Source organism: Chiroxiphia lanceolata, chromosome 12 (assembly GCF_009829145.1).
Source record: "Chiroxiphia lanceolata isolate bChiLan1 chromosome 12, bChiLan1.pri, whole genome shotgun sequence".
Taxonomy (NCBI): domain Eukaryota; kingdom Metazoa; phylum Chordata; class Aves; order Passeriformes; family Pipridae; genus Chiroxiphia; species Chiroxiphia lanceolata.
This window is the reverse complement of record NC_045648.1, coordinates 2412374-2431983: the sequence shown is the minus strand read 5'-3', so window position 1 is coordinate 2431983 and position 19610 is coordinate 2412374. Positions and strand designations below refer to the sequence as shown.

The following is a 19610-nucleotide window of genomic DNA, read 5'->3' as shown; positions in this document are numbered from 1 at the left end:
CTGTCTTCCTTCGTGCTTAAGGAAACCTGATGCTCTCAACAGCATTAGCAAGGCACGATGAAGCTTTTGGGCTATTTTTCTACTGATTAGGTACAAGTTTTCTGGGAAGGCTGCATCCAGTCAGCACTGAGTGCAGTGACTTGCTTTCCCTCACCTAACTTTAGCCTGGGAATGAAAAGGCCCAGCTGGCAGAGGATTCACTGTATTTCTTTATGCTTAGACTGCCCAGTTTTCCACAGGCACCTTCTCCTCCCTATGGATTACATAAGGTGCCTGGGGCTGACATCAACACTTCATTTAAGAGCCTATTTGTGCAGAGAATTCTGAAACACTCCCCCCCCCCCCTGGAGAAACAGAAACCCCAGGTCATGCTGGTACTTACTCTGCTCACACTGTTTGCCTGTAAATCCAGTCCTGCACGTGCACTGCCCGGTGATGTGGTCACAGTCGGCCCCGTTCTGACACTGACACACGTTGGCACAGTTCTTTCCATAAAAAGCAGCTGGGCAACCTTTCAGGAATGAGAGGAAGGAAAGACTAAGAAATGAGCTGAAAGCCAAACTCAGATGCGTTATCAGCACAAAACATGTAGGCCTATAAATCTATGGATTTTCAGCCTGTGTGTATTTAAGAACATTTATTTGATGGTCTAAATGCAGAAATACTATGACAGCCAATTTTCTTGAAGTAATGTTTCTCATCTCTTACAGAATTGCCTCTGAAGTGTTCCAGAGGAATGAAAACTTGACCCATCTATACAAACCACATTTTCAAGAGGTGAAAGAAGATGCTAAACAGAAACTCTCTGAAAGACCAGAGATCAATCAATTACTTGCAAGTGAAAGAGTCCTCTTAAAAGGCTCAGCAGAATTGGATCTCCTCTTGTACAGTGCTGGTAATTTGGCACTAGGAAGAGAAATCCTAAATCAGGCCACCTGTACTGGGGCCTTAACAAGCAGGGACATGGACTGTGGAAATCCTGACAATTAATCAATAATCTAAATTATTTGCCCTTCCTTTAAAGGCACAAAAAAGCACGGAAAGCTTCAGGAGTGTTTTCTTTGGGGTGATGTGAGGTTATCCCGAGTAAGAAGCAGGTGGATTTCGAGGGAAGACTGCAATACTTGGGAGAGACACGAGGTAGCAGCACATACTTTGACAGATTCCCTGTCCCTGGAAGGCTTACGCTGAGTGCAGAAGAGCCCCGTCCAGCCGTGGGTACATCGACACTCTCCATCGTAGGGGCTGCACAGTGCTCCGTTGTGGCAGTTGCAGGAATGAAAGCAGTCAGGGCCCCAAAACCCACTGGGACAGGCTATGGAAACAAAAAACATTTGTCGGCTGACAAAAAAAAAAGAGTAGTGATACCGTGTCAGCGCTGAGGAGGAACAAGGACAAAGGGAGAACCTGCGAGACACCAGCGAGGGCAGAACCTCACACGGCAGAGCTGCAGCGACTCCTGGACAGACTGGCTCTTCCCAGACAGGGACTGGCTATTCCCAGACAGGGACTGGCTCTTCCAAGCCAGATATTGCTCTGCAAACCCTGGAGCCAACCTGTGGCTTCTCCCCTGCTGTCAAGCCCTGGCACAGGGATTTCTCCCTGCAGGTCAAGGGGGGGATTGTGCCCCTCTGCTCTGCAAAGGTGAGATCCCACAGGCAGAGCTGCCTCCAGCCCTGGAATCCCCAACACCAGAAGGATGTGGAGCTGCTGGAGCAAGTCCAGAGGAGGCCACAGAGATGCTCCAAGGGCTGGAGCCCCTCTGCTCTGGGGACAAGCTAGGAGAGCTGGGGGGGTTCATCTGGAGAAGGAAAAACTCCAAGGAGACCTGAGAGCCCCTTCCAGTGCCTAAAGGGGCTCCAGGAGAGCTGGAGAGGGACTTGGGACAAGGACCTTTGGTGTCAGGACCAGGGGGAATGGCTTCCCACTGCTAGAGGGTAGGGTTAGATGGGATATTGGGAAGGAATTCTTCCCTGGGAGGGTGGGGAGGCCCTGGCACAGGTTGCACAGAGAAGCTGTGGCTCCCCCTGGATCCCTGGAAGTGTCCAAGGCCAGGTTGGATGGGCCTTGGAGCAGTCTGGGACAGTGGAAGCTGTCCCTGCCTGGACTGGCTGAGCTTTAAGGTCCCTTCCAAGTCAAACCTTCCTGGGATTCCATGATTCCCCAGGTGGGTCATGTGGAGAGATCAGCTCTGCACTGAGAACCACAGAACCAGCGACCCTCAACACCACATCCCCCTGTGTGCTCTGGGCACTCCCCCTGCCTTACTGGCATTATCTGTGAAGACAATTTAGACTTGGGGTTGTAAGATATGGAGGTAATTTAATTTTCTTCTTGACATTCTGGAATTCTTGCATAATAAAGCCCAGCTATTCAGGTTTACTTTGCTTGCAATCAACCACTAAAATTACCACATTCAGTTGAAGCACCAAGTGCTGCTCCAATTACGTAAAAAAAGGAAAGAAAACTTCCAATATGAACTCCCATCCACAAATTCAGATTGCTTTTGTTGATGGGACCAATATTAAATTAAAATCTCCGGCTCTATTTTATATTTCAACAAGTACAATATTAATATATATTTTAAAAAGTTATTTTAAGCCTCCCTCCAAAAAAATGAATGCAGTAAGTTACAGTTATTAGTGCCAGACTAAGAGATCCAAAATGATGATAGCCCTTCAATATAACAACTATATTTTTGCTTTAAAAAGCACTTTCCATGGCTTGCTATTAAAGACATGAATTAATAAGGCACAGTTCCCAGGAAACCTGAAAGTACAGAAACCATGCCTACTTCCATGGATGCCAATGGCTCCTGCTTGGACGATAAATGCAAGTTTCTGGCACATGACAGACACCCCTAAAGCCAGAATGAGCAGCCAAAAAACCTGCCATGACGTTAATCAAACAAAAGGTCACTGAACTCACACAATGTAAAGCTGACCAGGACTTGGCCTGAAGTATTTGTGCTATAAGCAACCAGAAATAGAATCACAGAATGTGCTGAGTTGGAAGGGAGCCATCGGGATCATCGAGTGCCACTCCTGGCCCTGCACAGGACACCCCAAAATCCCACCAGGAGCCTCACAGACAGGCTTGGTGCTCTGACTGCTGCCCTGGGGAGCCTGCTCCAGTTTTACTTTGTGAGGTAGAGCTGCAGGGTCTGTCAGAGAATCCAGAACTGGCTCTGGAGTTGGAGCTAAAACTCTCCTGTGCAGCTCCGACTGCGGGTCATTCCAGGTTAATGGTCTGATGGAAACAGCTCAGGAGGTGAGGCCAGGTGCCCACGGGAGCCTGGTGTGGGCCAGGATCACCTTGGGAGAGCTACACCCTCTTTACAAGGAGGTGACTGAGGAGACAGCCACGTTCCCCCTTGGCTCATACCAGCTACAACCAGGTCCTTCTGCCTCCTGGGCCGGCAATGGTCGCTCTCCAAGAAAAACCATCTTTTGTCAAGGTTAACAGAAACTAACAGTCATTTCCCAATTACATGGCTAAATATAATGAGGAATCTGAGCAGCTTTCTTTTTTTCTCCCCCCCCCCCCCCATTTTTGAGTGACAGCAATATTCTGCCTGTGGAAGACACACAATAAAAGCAAAATTACAGCCGTCTGTTTTTATCCGATTCCTGCTTTATCACTTGAAGTTTAATATATTTTACTCTGGAATGCTGTCTAATATGCTAGTTGTATCCTGAATATGAAGTAACATTTCTGAATGATCGGATATTGCCTTCCTCTGTGATCCAGCTTCAATTAAGGGATGCTCTCAGGAAATGACACTTTGGGATCAGCAAATGCCAATCTTCTACCTGGGCAATTTTCAAGAAGAAATCCTCCATCCCTCCAAGCCCACGTTGACTTTTACAATTAAATTACATTTCATAGAAATATTTCAGCTGCCTAATTTCTCAATTCTGGGGGGTTGGTACATGAAAACATTTACTGGTTAATAAATTCTAAATGTAATAGCTGAAAGAAAATGATTTCAAAAAAATAAATAAAAGGGAATGCAGCTAGAAATTAAAAGGGAGCATGGAGCTTTCTTTTCTGATAAGAGCTTGTGACCTCCCTTTCCTGGAATAAAAGCCAGTCACTGCTTCTGCAAACTCCAAATGCAGAAACTAATTCAATCCAGAGCTAACTTAGATTAATTAAGAGAAATAAGCCATAAAGAGAGTAAGGCAGTGGCTGTAAACCAGGCTGTAAACCTCAGGGATTTCCCCAGAACCTGTCTCTAACTTTCAGAAAACAGTAAGCAAACACAAAAATATGTCATTTTGAAGCAGAGGTGGGAGGACAACACTTTGCTTACTCTGAGAGCAGTCCATGCCTATCCAGCCTGGGAAGCACTGGCAGGATCCGTCGATGGGATTGCACGTCCCGTTCTCGGTGCACTGACACACCTCGGCACAGTCCTTCCCGTATTTCCCACTGGGACACACTGGAAACACAAGGCAGGTTACTGAGGGCTCTTCAGAATGGACATGAAGAAGCCACAGTTTAACATTTAGCAATTAGAGATAAAATTAATCTCAATGTTTTTCTTCGATGAAGCCGAACAGGCAACGACCTTCTGGAAAGAAGGAAAAGGCAGAAAGTATTCGAGTTCTTTTTTTTTTTTTGCTCACATCCCAATCATAAAAACAATAGGAAAAAGTGATCTCAAAATCCATTTTTCTGCTGGAAAATGAAGCCAATATAGTAAGAAGATTCCAATTATTGAAGGGCAGTATAGAAGGATGAGAAGAGGAGAGACAAAGAGAGAAAAGGGGTTATTGGCAGAGGAAGAGAACAGGGAAGTTGAGGAGAATTCAATGAGCAGCAGCCACCACGAGTGAGTGGCTGGAAGGGATTGATCTGGACACTTGGAAAGGGGAAGCAATTAAGTTGCAAATGTGGTTCCCAAGGATTATATATATATGTTTGACTGAGAGCTGCTAAATAGATGTGCCGCATCCAAAAAAATCAGCACCTATCCCTGTGTGCCCACCTGGCTTAGTCCTGAAGTTGGAAGGAAAGAAACTCTAAATTTATTTTTCCAGAGTCATCCTCTAAGAGCCCAAGCACAGTGACAGAAAACTAATAGACATGTAGATCTTCAACCTCCCACCAAATTATTGGAAATCTTTAACGTTAAAGTTGATGGAAAGCTCTGCTCAGTAACGAATGAAATGTTTCATTTCTGGGCTCTTATTGGCTGTGTTCCCTGACAAAAACAGATGTATTTTCAAAATAAGATAAAACATACAGTCCATCTTTGCAAAGAGTGTAACAAATGGAACTGGACTTGTATCCTGGTAAATAATAGCGATGTCAAAAAAGTGATTAAGGCACTTCCCTGAATTATGCAGCTGTTTTACCACTTCAGCCTCTCTCACTTTCTCAAAAGTAGTCTCTGCAGGTGACCTCAATCTATCCTGACTGTGAATCAGCCACAGATTGAAATCCTGAGCTGTGATTCATTGGTTTTTATATAATATGCCATCCTCTACTCTTACTACAGCAGAAAGCTATGAATGTGCAGAGTATTGTTTTCTGTATTTCTATATACTGTGGACTTATCTGTAGGAGTGGATAAAGTTGGGTTTGGCTTTCAAATTATGTGCTAAACAGAACAGCTCCTAACTGGAAAGAGATAAAACTAAACCCAATATACAGCCACAGTGAAAAGAACAATACACAGACACAAAGAGAGGAGGAAAGCAAAGCCCTCAAATCACAGGCAGAGCAAAAACTGAAATGATCTGTCAGCCCAGGCTCTTGCAGAGGCCACACCATCAGTCACTTCCAATGCTCCATATCCAGCAGCTCCATGCACTATTTATGGCATCTTTAAGATGGAGATAGATAACATCACCTCAATGATTTTTTATAGGTACAAAAAAAGTAGTTCTCTAAAGACTTCCTCAGAATAGGAGCTGATTTGTACTGCAACATGGAATGCTAATGGATCAGGACGAGATTTGTGATCCAAACAGAGCTGCTGGCAAAGGCACCAGGTCACACCTCACAAAAGCACCGATCTGGTGCACACAGGGAGAGCTGTTCTTTCCCCAGGAGCACCTCCTGTCTCTGGGAAATGGGATGATGCCCTCTGGAATGTCAACACAGACGGACGACCAAATGGTTGTTCCCCTTAATTGAAACAACCTGGTTGTGGATTGACACGTCAGCTCTCTCGTGAGGATGTGAGATCCAAACACAAGCCCTTTTTAAATGTCTCAACCAGTTTTAAACAGAGCTGTAAAGCAAGGCCTGGTGCTGCTTTCCTCGGGAGCAATCTGATTGTACAACCCAGACAGTGATGTTAATTAGCCATAAAAGCTCTGAAGTGGGACTCCCAAAGTCCCTGTGGGATGTCAGGTGTGTTCCAGCAGCGATAACAAGTTATTATCAATCCATCTTGCTACATGATTGTGAAAGATATTCATAAAACAGCTGTTTAGTCATTTGTAGCTCGGAATCCTGTGCAATTTTGGGGGGGGTTACACAGCTCCTCACAAGCATGTGCTGCTGGTGGAAGAATGTTCCTGCTGCCAGAAAGGAGATGGCACAAGGAGATGAAAATTCCAAAGTGAAATCTTCATTTCACATTTTTTTAATGGAAAACATTAATTAACATTTTTCTTTCTACAAAATAAAGTTACATGTTAACTCATTATGACAAACTGCAACACAAATTGATTTTAATTAGGACATGAATATTTTAAAATTAATTTACTGGATAGATCAACATTTCAAAGTAAAACCAGAAGTGCTGAACATCTGAGCAAAAATAAAATAGTTTTCTTAAGAGGATAATTAGACCTGCTTATGCTTTGAAATCTGGCTAACGTTTCACATAAAATGGACAAATTCACTGAAATATGTTCATTTTAATAAATTAATTGGTATAATGTTTAGTTGACTATACAGCACAGGAAATACAGCACATACTTACTCCATGTTTAATGATTTTGCATAAGTGCTGCCTGCAATTCCCAACTTACTGACAAGCAGGTCATTAAGAAGTGTCACTCAATTTTTTGCAGGGATGGTGACTTCACAAAGGGCAGTCACCTGTTTTAAATACCTGTGCAGGAAACACCCCCAGCAGGATGCAACCACTGAGACTACAGAATACTGAATGCTTCTGTGGGTATTTTTAGGATAAAACTGAAAATCAAACACAGTTAAAAATGGAGTAACTTCCAAAGGAACAGAAAGGGGATGGGTATGTGGGAGAGCTGAAGCTGCTCTTCACCTGTGAAAACTAACTCACTTTCTCTGCCTCATTGCAAACTTTTCTGTGTCCTGCACTCGTGTCCATGACTTCAGCTATTCCCAACCAGGTCCTACACAGTGCAAATGAGCTGTAAACAGTAACTGGGTGTTTGGGCTTGTGCACCTGAGCTGGCCTTGCCCTTAACCAGAACCCACAGGTCCTGCTGCAAAAGATCCCATGAAGGTGCCATCAACATGCAGGGGAGGAGAGGCTGAGCAGAAAGAAAAATGACCCCATTGGATGCTGATGTATTTACAGCAGGTGTCTCATTCCATAGTCAGTTCAATCCAGCACTGCAGACCTGGATTTATGAAACCAGGAGCACATCATATTTACAAAAGGGTGACTAAGTACCTATTTGCATTTCCCCTCTGAAGTAAAGAATTTCTTCGGATCTAAACTGCTGAAACAAGGGAAAAAGGCAGGAACCTTGTGATGGGCCTTGCTGCAAAGTCACAGACACTTAGGAAAGGAGGTGGAATTTGGGGGTTTGGGGCTCAGTACCTTGGTTGCAGAGAGGGCCAAAGAATCCAGGCAGGCAGTCGCAGTGTCCCGACACGTGGTGACAAGGACCATTGCTGTGCACACACTGGGGGCAGGGCTGGCCACAGTGGTGTCCATAAAAACCAGGGGGGCAAACTGGAAACAAAACAAAATCAGCTGTCACAGGTTCTCCAAAGTTTTCTCATTGCTGAGAGCTCGACAATTCTGTCTTAATCCCAAACTATTATTTCTTTATTTATAAAAACACGGTTTTGTGGACAGCTGAAAGGATGAAGCCTGTGGGATTGTTCCATGTCTAATGAAGGGTAAGCTCTGAGGAAAACTGCTCCTGTGCTCAAACATTCCCACCTTCCGACCTCATGTAAGTCCCTGGCTATTCAATAACACAGTGGAGTTCTCAGCAGCCTCCCCCTCTCAGGACATTCATTTGAGTCTCTCTAACCTGCTCCAGATAAACTCTTCAACAAAACATGGGAGTTTAAGATGTTTGAGACCTCAGAGCCTACTGCAGATATGGATAATAACACATTCCAAAGCTTTTAAGATAGGAAGAGAAACACACACATGTAGAGACAACAGAAACTCAGAATACCATTTCCTTTGGAAACTGAGCTGAGAATTCAGAGAAGGTGTATTAGGAAACAATATTTTATGTCTAAACAACTATGTCAAAAGCTGATTTCCAAACCTATGAGGTGTGATACCTGTGTTCACCTGGGGCAGACAGTTTATCATGGCAGGAGCTGCAGCCATCAGTGATGAACAGAATCTAAAGATGGTAATTATGTTAACAGCATATAAAATCACCTGATTTGCATCAGTAATGACACAGGATAGCTGAGGAAACTTGTCATGAACTGTGTGCTTAATTTGCCTAAAACCTGAGATTATTATAGAATTTGTACACAGGGTAGAGAGCCAAGATTAGGGCTCAGTATCTCTTCTAAACACAGATTGTTGCTTCTAAGCACATGCAGGGTGAAAAACCATTTGCTGTCCAAACATTCACTGCAACAGATAACACAAAGAAATGTTAAATTGCAGTAAGTGGCTGTAAAAATGACTTTATGTGTTTTTATTTTTACTCCTGTGACTCTCTGTTCTACAGTTCCAGCTCAGTGGTTACTTTATCACGTCCGTTCTATTTTTCCACCAAATGAGAATTTTCTCTTGGTCTGTATGTTCACAGAGGGTGTCAGGTTCTTACACCACTGCACATTTCCAGCTGGAACTTAGCTGACAGGTTTGTTGATATATATACCAGCTATAAAACACCCTGGATCATTGCTGGAGACATTTCTGCAGGCTTAAGAGCACTAAACCATCCCGGTTGTCTCATGTAATCCTGATTACACCGACAGAACAAGTTGGCTGAGAATCATCTTCAGTATCATCTTCAGTGCTGCCTGCACAGGCTAAATTCTGTTTCTAAATGAATTTCCAAGAGAAAAATGTGGATGGTTTTGAGAGCAAGCTTAGCAAGCTAAAGCCACCCTCACCCACGGAGGTGTCCTCCTCACCAGGTAGGCTTGAGCCTGAATCCCACAGAAGAGATGGAAGCAAGTTGAATTCCCATGCCATGTGCTCACAGAGGCATTTCAGCAACACGAGGCAATAGCAGAAGCATTCACAGGAAGAAAATTTCTCCCATTAGAACCCTAGCAAATGTCCTTGGGGAGCAACCTGATTACTGGGCTTGCAAACTGGGAACAAGGTTTGCCTCTTGTAGCCTATGTGCCATCAGCTGATAAAACTAAGCTGGTTTTTTTCATCTCAGAAAGGTCAGAAACTATTAACTTCTGGAAGTTTTGCACTCTTAAGGTTTCAAATTCGTGAAACATTTCCTTCCCCAATTCCCTGAAGCTCTAAGCACCACATTTTAGCCTTGGAGAGAGGTTTTACAGCTACATAGATATGCTGAAGCACCTGGAAATTGGGGTTTATAATGGAAATGCTTATAGGCCATTAACTACAGCAGTGCTAGAGGTCATCGTTATAATGGCTTTAAATAAAAACTGTCAGCTACAAATTATTTTTAGAGATGAGTGTGTTCTAGTGTCGAGTGTAACTGGTGAAATCAAAGGGGCTGTATGAACTGGGAATGCAGAATGTCTTACAGGAAGAAGAAGAAGAAGAGCTGCTGCAGAAAAGAAAGACAAATCCACTTCTTGTTTACACAGGAAGATGGTTGTGTGTAGTTTGGATCAGTGAATTAGGGTCCCTACGGGGGCAAATGCAGCTTCCCAGATAAAGCAAATGAGAGGGGTTTTATCTGCTCGGCACATTTTAATATGTAGCAGCAGAGCATCAGACAGGAGCTATTTCAGGCTGCTGTGTTTCTTTTTCTGGTATATAAGAAAACAGAGACTTGTTATTTTGATGCCAAGGCTCATCCACTTGTCATTATGTGACGGGTCATAGCTGATTCTGTTTAAAAGGTCTCCTGACTTCCCTGCAGATCCGTGTCCTGCCAGGTTTGGTATGGAAAGGTGTTGCTCCTTTCAGGTCACCTGTGACTTCCAGGTGCAGTAGACCAGAAGAAGAAACACAGGGCACGACTCCGTGCAGTGGAGCCCTGACTTCCTGATCCAGCAGCACTTTTTAGGCTGTGCTTTGCCCTTAGGGAGCTAAAGCAGCTCAGAGACTGTGGGTTTGTCTGACTGGTGTCACAAAGGAGCATTTCCACCTGCTTTGCTCCTGCCAGGAATGGAAAATCTTACTTCTCTGGCACAAGGGTCCCCTGTATCCCGGGGCGCAGTCGCAGGTGCCATCCTCCGGGGAGCAGGATCCCCCGTTCTCACAGCTGCACGAGATGGAGCAGTTGGGGCCCCAGCGGCCCTGGGTGCAGATGTTGTCGCAGTGGATGCCTAAAGACATAATGACACACATTAGGTTCCCCACAGCTTACTCTGCTCACTGATCAAAGAAACTTTTGGCTGGACTGATGCCTCGCAGCCCCTCGCAGAGCCAACGAGGGAGCCTGGGAAGGAAACAGCTCTCCTTTTATCTGCTTAATAAAGTGAAAATTAAGAAAACGCCAGAGAGGTGAGTTCTGCAGGTGTTAGTGGGCTCCTGTTCAGTCCTCAGCACCATTAAAGAAACTCTGCATGTCATCTGAGAGATGAAGGTCAGGAATTGCTTTAAAGTCACAAAATAGCTCAAATAACTGGTCTGGAAATAGGCAGTTGATTGAAGTCTGATTACTTACCTGTTGTGAATTGGAAGACCTAAAAAAGAAAAATCAGGGCTCTGAAAAACATATTGAAGTGTTTGGATTCTTGAACACAAGTAAATTCAGCTCTGTGCTGTGTTCTGTTCCCTTCCTTGCTTAAGGCAGTGTGCTCTGGGGTTTTGTGCACATACCCCACGTCCACCCAGAGCTCTCCAGTTCTGTGATAATGAACTAAGTTCTGATCTAGCAAGTGGCCATATGTGAGCACAGGCTGATCATCTGCATGTTAAATGGAGACTGAGACCTGCCAATCCAGCCCCAGTTGTTCCCAGGGTGGTTGTTTGATATTTATTATCATGAAAAGCAAAGCTTGGAAACACCAAAAAAAGGCACAGGGCCAAAAAACTTAACATGAGGCTTCTAGCATGGTTTCAACGGGTTTTGTTTTAACTGGTAGGTTTTAAAAAACAACCTTGTGCCACGGTTTGTCATATATAAATGTGATCTAAGGATCTGGTGTCGGCTGGGAGAAGGCAGTACCACCACCTGCAATTAGCAGAGCTATTTGCATGATCAAGGGCTCCTTGGATGGAAAACCATTTGCAGGATCAAGAACTAAGAGGGTCATTAAGCAGTGCCAGCTGCAGGGAGTGGCACTGGCAGGGGAGACTTATGATAACACCAGGAAAAATGAATCACAGACCCAGCTTGGAAAATTTTCCTGCCCATGCCACCACCCCGGGCTCCTCCCGGCTGACCTGGCGGGGCCCACACGCCTCAGCTGGGCTTTCAACAGCAAGATGTTCTTTATCATCCATGCACATGGCCCTGCTGCATAATGGGATAAAAGCGTCCCCGGGCTCCAGGAGCCCCCGCCGCGGCCAGAGGTTGGATTAGTGCATCTCCACCGAGAAACACAATCCCAAGTAATTTCCTGCACCTCTGATAACTTCATCTGGATGCCACAGGTAATGCACTGCAGTTGGGAGGCTGTGATCTGTACAGCCACCCAACTTGGAGGATTATTAAATCAGCTAAAAGTCATTATAAATACACTTACGGTGCAGCTTCAAGTTGGTTTTATAAATCTCTGAAGTTAATACAGTAAGAAATACTGCAGAGCCAAAATTTCCCTTTTCTGAAGATTAATCACACAATTATAATGTCCCTTCCTAGAAAATCTTAACCAAGTCTGGCAAAAGTACAGTTTGAAATGTGGTTTCTAGTAATACATGATCATAGCTTTATTTATAAAGAGGCAGGGTCCATGCTGTAGAGCTTAATAAAAACCACATTAAAATACAGTAAAAACTTAATACAAGCTCAATTCCTTCCTATCTAAGTAAATAAATCTGAAAAAGGGGAGTGCAAAAAGAGACAAGGAACATTTGTATTAGTAAAATCAAGAAAAACAATTATTTTAAACAGTCTTCCCTGCTCAGTTTGAAATCAAATATATCCTTGGATTACTTAAACAACAAATGCTTTGTGTGTGCATTTATGTAATACATCTACAGTGCTCTGTAATTAAAAAGTCAGACAAGAAATTGTAAATAAATAAATGCATTTTGTATTTATAAATACACATATATGATCATTTATAGCTTTGAGTGTCTCAGCGTGAGCTCCCAGCAATGAAATTCAGGCACAAATGTAGAAAAATCTGTATTTTTCCTCCCGACTGCAGCACTAAAATTACAATTCTGTCACTGTGAATGGGCTATTTATAAACTGGGACAATTAAACAGCATTATTTCTTGTCTCTTTTTGACAAAGTTTGGGGAAGAATGACACTGGCTCCTTTCTCATGGAAGGAACTTGAATTAAAATGCCAGGGCTGTTCTGTGCAGCAGCAAAGTCCTTCCTTTAGTAATGAGTAATGAGGGATGTCTTCCCACTCCTAACGAAGGGAATGAGTCATTGTGGAGCTGATTGTTGTAAGAAAATGTAAAGGGAGAAAAGGAAACCTTCTAGAAGCCACTGACACCCATTACAGCACTTATTTATTTATACATCTCCAGAAGACAACCAAGATGGGTCTGCAATCGGTTTTTATCACTTTATATTGCTCCAAGTTAATTCTCATGGAAGATTTTCTTCTTGGAGGCTCCCCCACACACTGAATTGCAAATGTAAATGAGAAGTTAAAACTGCACCTGGTCACGCGTGTCTTATGGAACTGTGCTAGAAGAAGCACCTTCATTTCAAAATTCCCTACCCTGGGGGTGCATGAAGGGGAAGGTCCATCCCTCCCAGCTACTTTGCAGTTGGAGTCAGTGGAGCAGGAACCTTCTGTAATGTAAAACTTCAGTATTTACGTTGGGCCTTGCTGATGAACATTTCTGATAAGCAATTACTTTTCAATTTCCAGAACTATAAAAACTGCTGAAGTTGACACACCTCTGTATTATCTCGCCTTACAAACACAGGTTCCTAATTTATGAACAAAATCCTGGTTTCACAAGCATTGATACAGAAATTAGAAAGACAACTATCAGAAGAAGAAGTCCTTGAAGCTGCAGGAAGCAGTTCTATACATAAACTCCATTGCCTGGATACCAGGGAATTATCTTCCAGCCTGAGGCTGTGGTTCACAATTGCAGACACTGGTATAAAATTACACTTCCAAGACCTTCTTAAACAATGTTCTGGGGGTGAACTGTAACTGAAATTCACATAACTTACATAAAATTGTAGCTATCCACTGGATGTGGGCAAAGACTTTGCACTCTTGCAGTAAGGCAGAGCCCAGGGAAGAGCAGAGTCCACTGTGGCTTTAACTCAGTCTGTGACATAGCAGCCACAAACCCTCCCTGTCCTGGTGTGGATTTGGGGTATTGGATTTCTGCAAACACTGACTGCTCTCCAGTGGGATTCCCACTGCTGTCCTCTGGCCTGCTCTGTACACAGTATTGAGCTGACAGTCCCAGCAGTGGCTTCACTCCCCCTTCCCCACACCAACCTGCTCTGCACACACAGTGGGAAGGAAAACCAGCCCTAAGGGCCTGAAGTGCTGTGGAAAACACAACCTGGGCTGAGCTGAACCCACCAGAGCAGTCACAGCTGCCCTGTTCTCAGGGACAGCTACATGGGACAGCTCTTCCAAGGCCTTTCTCCTTACAGGAGACACTTTACCACCAGGACAGTTTACCACCAAGTGGCCAAGCAGCTGCTGTCTGGGACATAAGGAGTGTCTGGTATAACTCCATCCCAGATTTCCCACAGGGGAAGCCAGTGGGTTCCTATGTGGAACTGTAACTGGTATCTTGATAAAGGACACCAGCAGGGAGAGAGGTAGGGGAGGAAGAGAATCCAGGGATCCAGGGGCAGCCACAGCTTCTCTGGGCAACCTGTGCCAGGGCCTCCCCACCTTCACAGGGAAGAATTCCTTCCCAATATCCCATCTAACCCTGCCCTCTGGCAGTGGGAAGCCATTCCCCCTTGTCCTGTCCCTCCATCCCTTGTCCCAGGTCCCTCTCCAGCTCTCTTTGGAGCCCCTTTAGGCCCTGGAAGGGGCTCTAAGGTCTCCCAGAGTCTTCTCTTCTCCAGGTCTCCCAGCCTGGCTCCAGAGCAGAGGGGCTCCAGCCCTTGGAACAACTCAGTGTCTGGCAACAGCACTGGCTGATGGAAACCCACCAGTGACAAATGTTTTATCCCAGTAACATAAACCATGTATTACAGCCCAGCTCTGGTGCAGAGTGGCCAGAGAGGGGGGTGTCTGGTCCCTCAATGTCACTGGTTTTCATGGAGCAGCTGCAATTTTTACCAGATGAAGTCGGTTCTTTGTATTAAAATTTACAGATTCAGGCTGGGATGGATTAAGCTAAACATCCATACAACCAGCAGGAAAAGGAGCAAGAAAAAGGAAAAAAAAAAACCCTCCAGGCCATACAACTGGGATGTGAGGCACCTATTGAAGATCTCCTTCATAGGCTGCTTCCATTAATAATCTTCAGTGGCTTCAAGAAAGTTTGTCAAACTAATGCAGATTTAGTGCTGCCTGTAACTACATCACACTGAAGGACTTTGGAGGGTAAAATTCCTGAAAGGCAGATATAAGTAAAACTCCCTTTTTCCCCTCTCCAGCTTACTTCTGCAATTGCACTCGTGCCTGGGGATTACATCTCTGGCTCTTAATAAAGCCTGCCATTGTTTCTGTGCTGTGTCTCTGGACAGTTGGAAACTAATACTCTAAACACAATAGAAGAGCAAAAATGGACGGAATAAATGAGAACCAGTGGCCTATTTTTGACCACTGCTATCCCCCTGACAGTAGCCTCTGCAGCAGTGCCTGTGTGCTGCCCAGCATCTAATTATTTTTCAGGGACGGAGGAATTTGATGAATTATAGGATGTAACTCCCTTCCCCCCATGTACTTTAATTTTACATCTACCAGTGTATAACTGTAATTATTTCTCTGAATAAGATCTTCAGCTTTTTTTTTTCTTTCCCCTCAATAGTCCCAATGCAAAGACAGATGCAACATCAATTAGGAATGACAGGAACGATTTCAGCAGACGTTTGAATCCAACACAAACATTGTGCTCTCCTCCACCTGTCTTTCAACATGACATGAAGTCATAATAATCTCTTATTTCTGGCATTTGAATAGCTTTGGAAAGAACTGCTTTTCATGCAAAAATAGGCACTGGATTTTGCAGGCAATGCTGTGGAGGCCTGAGTTTGGTGAGTCACGCTTGGCTGGGATCTTTGGTCTTTGATCCTTTAACCTGATTCTCTTCTCTTTCCCCAGCACTTATTGCTGTTACACTTATGTTGTCCCTATCAATTCTATTTAAATCAGCCTTGTATTTGAGATTAGATCCATGTGCTTTCCTATTTTGCTGCTTGAGTCTATCAAAGGCAGTAGAAAATGCAATAAGAACATAAAGAAAGACCTGTCCAAGCTGTGGATCAGCTGCTCAGAGGGGTTATGACAGCACACAAACAAGAGTTCACAAAGAATTCTTGATGCTTTTCCATCACTTTTTGCGTCTTTATATTTATTCCTACCTGAGGCAAACCCTGAAGTGTTTGACTGAGATCCAGTCAGAAGCACCACAGCTCAATTCCTGACAGCTCAGCATTTAAGAATGCTGAAGAATGAGAAAATCAGTGTGGGGAGGGCAGCAGATAGAAGAAAACATAAAGAGATCTCTCATAAAATTAAATGGAAACATTAAGAATTGATGGCTGCTCATCCAGTCTGCAAATAAGCTATTTTTGTTTTTATATAGTGAAACTACTCAACAGAGATAACAGCAGCCACACTCACATTATCTGTGAACTTCTGCGGTGTTCTCAAATGCTTTTTTAACTGACTTTTTCCCCACACTGGTGCCATGGAGCCCCTCCCTCCCTCGCCAGGTATCGTTCACCCCTGGGCTTTGCAGGGGCAGCTCCTGAGTGTAACAGCCCATCAATCTAAATGGAAGCTCTGTGATCTGGTCCTAAATAATGAAGAATAAGCCTTTCCCTGCAGCCAGTGAAAAATTCTAACTTGTCCCTTCTCTCATCTTTGCATGGGCGATTTATGCACCCATTAATGTAAGTGTTTTTCTGCCAGTAATATACTCAGAGCCTAATGCACCTCTGTGGAGCTCTAATCCTACCCCTATTTTTAATTATCTAGAGAAATCTCCAGATATGAATCACCCAACCCGGGGAATTTATGCAATAAAAGCTTTTGAGGCAAGAGACCTACCTCACAAGAAATGAGGTAAGTAAAAATGTTTGCTAAAATTAAGGATGATGTGGTTCCCTTTGCTCCAGGGTATTCTCCAGGGTGCACTACAGAAGGAGGAAGGGTTTCCATGAGCAGAAGGGGCAGACCTGAAGAAAATGGTGCTAAAAGGAGTTAAGCTCATGCAGCCCTTTAGAGTGATTCCTTCCTACTCCTCAAACACTGGACACAGTTTCAGGAATGGGAAGAGAAACTTGGGGAAGATCCAAGCAGACCATCAGCAGGTAAACAGGAGGGAGGAACTTGTAAGTGGGAAAAACTGCATTGTTTTCCCAGCCAAAAATGTTCCAGCCCCTGAGCCATGAAAGAAGAGCAGCTTAGCAAGAGCTGGGGTACAACCAAAGCCTTTTGTGTTAATAATGTTGACTGAAATTCAACCTTTTCTCCTTGGTGTAGAACAGGGAGGAAGATGTTTACAACACTTCTCACTGCAAACTCTTTCACCAAAAACATATCTATATATATATAGATAGATATACATATATAGATAGATAGATAGATATAAAAAATGGAATCACAGAATTCCAAAATGGTTTGGGTGGGAAAGGACATTAAAGCTCATCTCATTCCACCCCCTGCCGTGGGCAGGGACACCTTCCACTATCCCAGGTTGCCCCAAGTCCCATCCAACCCAGCCTTGGACACTTGCAGGGATGGGGCAGCCACAGCTTCTCTGGGCAACTGTGACAGAGTCTCATCTCCCTCACAGGGAAGAAGAGGGTATAAAGAATTTTTCTATTTTTCTAATATCCCATCTAACCCTCCTCTGTCAGCCTGTAGCCATTCCCCCTTGTCCTGTCACTGCATGCTCTTGTCAATAGTCTCCTCTCTATATATTTATGTACACCCCATTTTAGCTTGCAGGCTGTTTACTGAGTGATCCTTCCTTCTCTCCTTCCACACACAGCATGTCAAACATCCAGGATTTCATCTGCTGAAACGTGCACAAATAATTTTTCACTGTTTCTCGCCCACATTTATTTATAGGTGACTATTGTACACACAGCCAAGCTTATATATAGAATGGCTCCATGTTAAAATGGAAAATGGGTTGGGTACCTCTAGAATGGAGTTTCATGTTTTTAGAACCCATTAAATTAGCATCATCCAGGATGCCATCCAAGCTATGTCTTTCCTCATAAATTTAAAAGCTGTCTTTTAATAAGTGAAAATAAACCTAAAAATAAATACAAAGATAGGTGAACTTGTATATCTTCTGTTTGTAAGACTTAATACTGCAATGATTTGCATACATGCTGAAGTTTAGCAGTAGCCTTACTGCAGATGCTAATTATAGTCTAAGGGTCTGATCCAACTCCCACTGAATGAGTGGCAAAAATCCAACTGATTTTACAAAAGGTGAGATATATACAAAATCTGGCACAGGACAAACACAACCAAACCTCACTCAGATGAGAACCAAGAGCCCCCCCAGCTACCTGCCAAGGAAGACACAGACATAATTAATGTCAGGACATCAATGAAGTCTTTGATATAACTTCATAATTCAGATTTTTGAAAATTAGCCCTGTATCAGCAGGAACCATCCTTAAAGGTTCCTGTCAAAGAGAGAATTTTTAAGCACAGCCTGACATTAAAATCTTATCAACTCACTTGAAATTAAGTCAATGAAAAATTAAAGCTAATTTCTAATAAGCTTATCTTACATTCATAGACTAAAGGGCACTTGTCGAATCCAGAGAGTAAGCACACCTTTTCACATGGAAAAGATTCCCACATTAGAAAGGCAGAGGCCAGAAGAGAGGCTAAAATGCACCATTTTAGACTGACTCTGGAAATTTCTAGTTTTCCTGTCTGTTTAAAGCTAATGTAAGGATACAGAATAATCACAGAAATAAATTATTAATTTAAAAATCTGGGATAAGACTGCCAAAAGTGATAAATGCAAAATACGGTGTAGATAATGGGATTAGACATCTAGAAAATGCACGTTTAATAGGAACTTACTATTGCCCCATCCTGATATTTTAGGCTCTGTGTTACAAACCAATGGTATGAAACAGTCTGATGGGAAAAAAAAAAAAAAAGCCAACCCACGACACTGTGAATTCTAAAATACTGTGGATTTTCAGCTAAAAACCTGGAGGTGCATGAAACAAGCCCTAGATTCTTTTCTGGCTTTAAATATGCATGGAAAAGTCAGCTCCCAATTATATCAACATGCTCGTGGGGTTGATCTATTACTGACAAGAGAATTATTTGGGTTTCAGCTGAGGACAGGATCTGGCCCTAAAATTATAAATTGGAAACTGCTGTAATGGAAGAAAAGTCCTATTAGTACAAACAAAATGCACTTTATGGAAAGAGTTGGGGGTTTTTTTTATTATTTCAAAGGTTTTTCGCTTTCTTGCAAAGAATTCCGAGAAAGTGAAGTTAAAAATACCTTAGAGCTCCCCGTCAAAGTGGCCACTGTTTCTTTAAAATTCAAAAAGGCCTTCCCTTGAGTAACAGGCTTATCAGTTTTCCTGAATTAATGTGTCCACAGGAGGGAAGAAACATGTTTCTGTGTTTGAGTGACAGTGCAGATGTCACTGGCAGCCTGCAAATGCTCACAGCCACATCCTCCCTCAGAGCTCACCTGACCTGTGACCAGTGACACTGGTGACCCCATTAACTCCCTCACACCACCACACGTGGAAATCCTACAACTCCAGACTCCCACAACTACTGGGCTGCAGACCTGGACATGATAAGAGACAATTAAGGTTTATGTTGCTGGCAATGTATGGAAGTTATCGAGGTTGTAAAGGACAGGGAAATATGTATTTTGATTTCCTGGATGTAACAGCAAAGGAGGAGGCTGCTCTTATGAGACAGGAATGAAGCCTGAAGGTGAAAAGCACCAAGGCAATAACAAGATGTTTGTTCCTCAGCACAGATCATTTCCATACCTGTGTTTGCCA

The 19610-nt window shown here is 43.5% G+C and overlaps 1 protein-coding gene across 1 annotated transcript in view; it reads right to left on the bottom strand.

The window, feature by feature from the left end:
* MEGF11 (multiple EGF like domains 11) overlaps positions 1 to 19610 on the bottom strand; it is a 268042-nt gene that overhangs the window by 29213 nt on the left and 219219 nt on the right. The window contains 5 exon segments of the mRNA XM_032699606.1: positions 383 to 511; positions 1187 to 1315; positions 4316 to 4444; positions 7772 to 7906; positions 10492 to 10638. Coding sequence (XP_032555497.1) covers positions 383 to 511; positions 1187 to 1315; positions 4316 to 4444; positions 7772 to 7906; positions 10492 to 10638 — 669 coding nt within the window.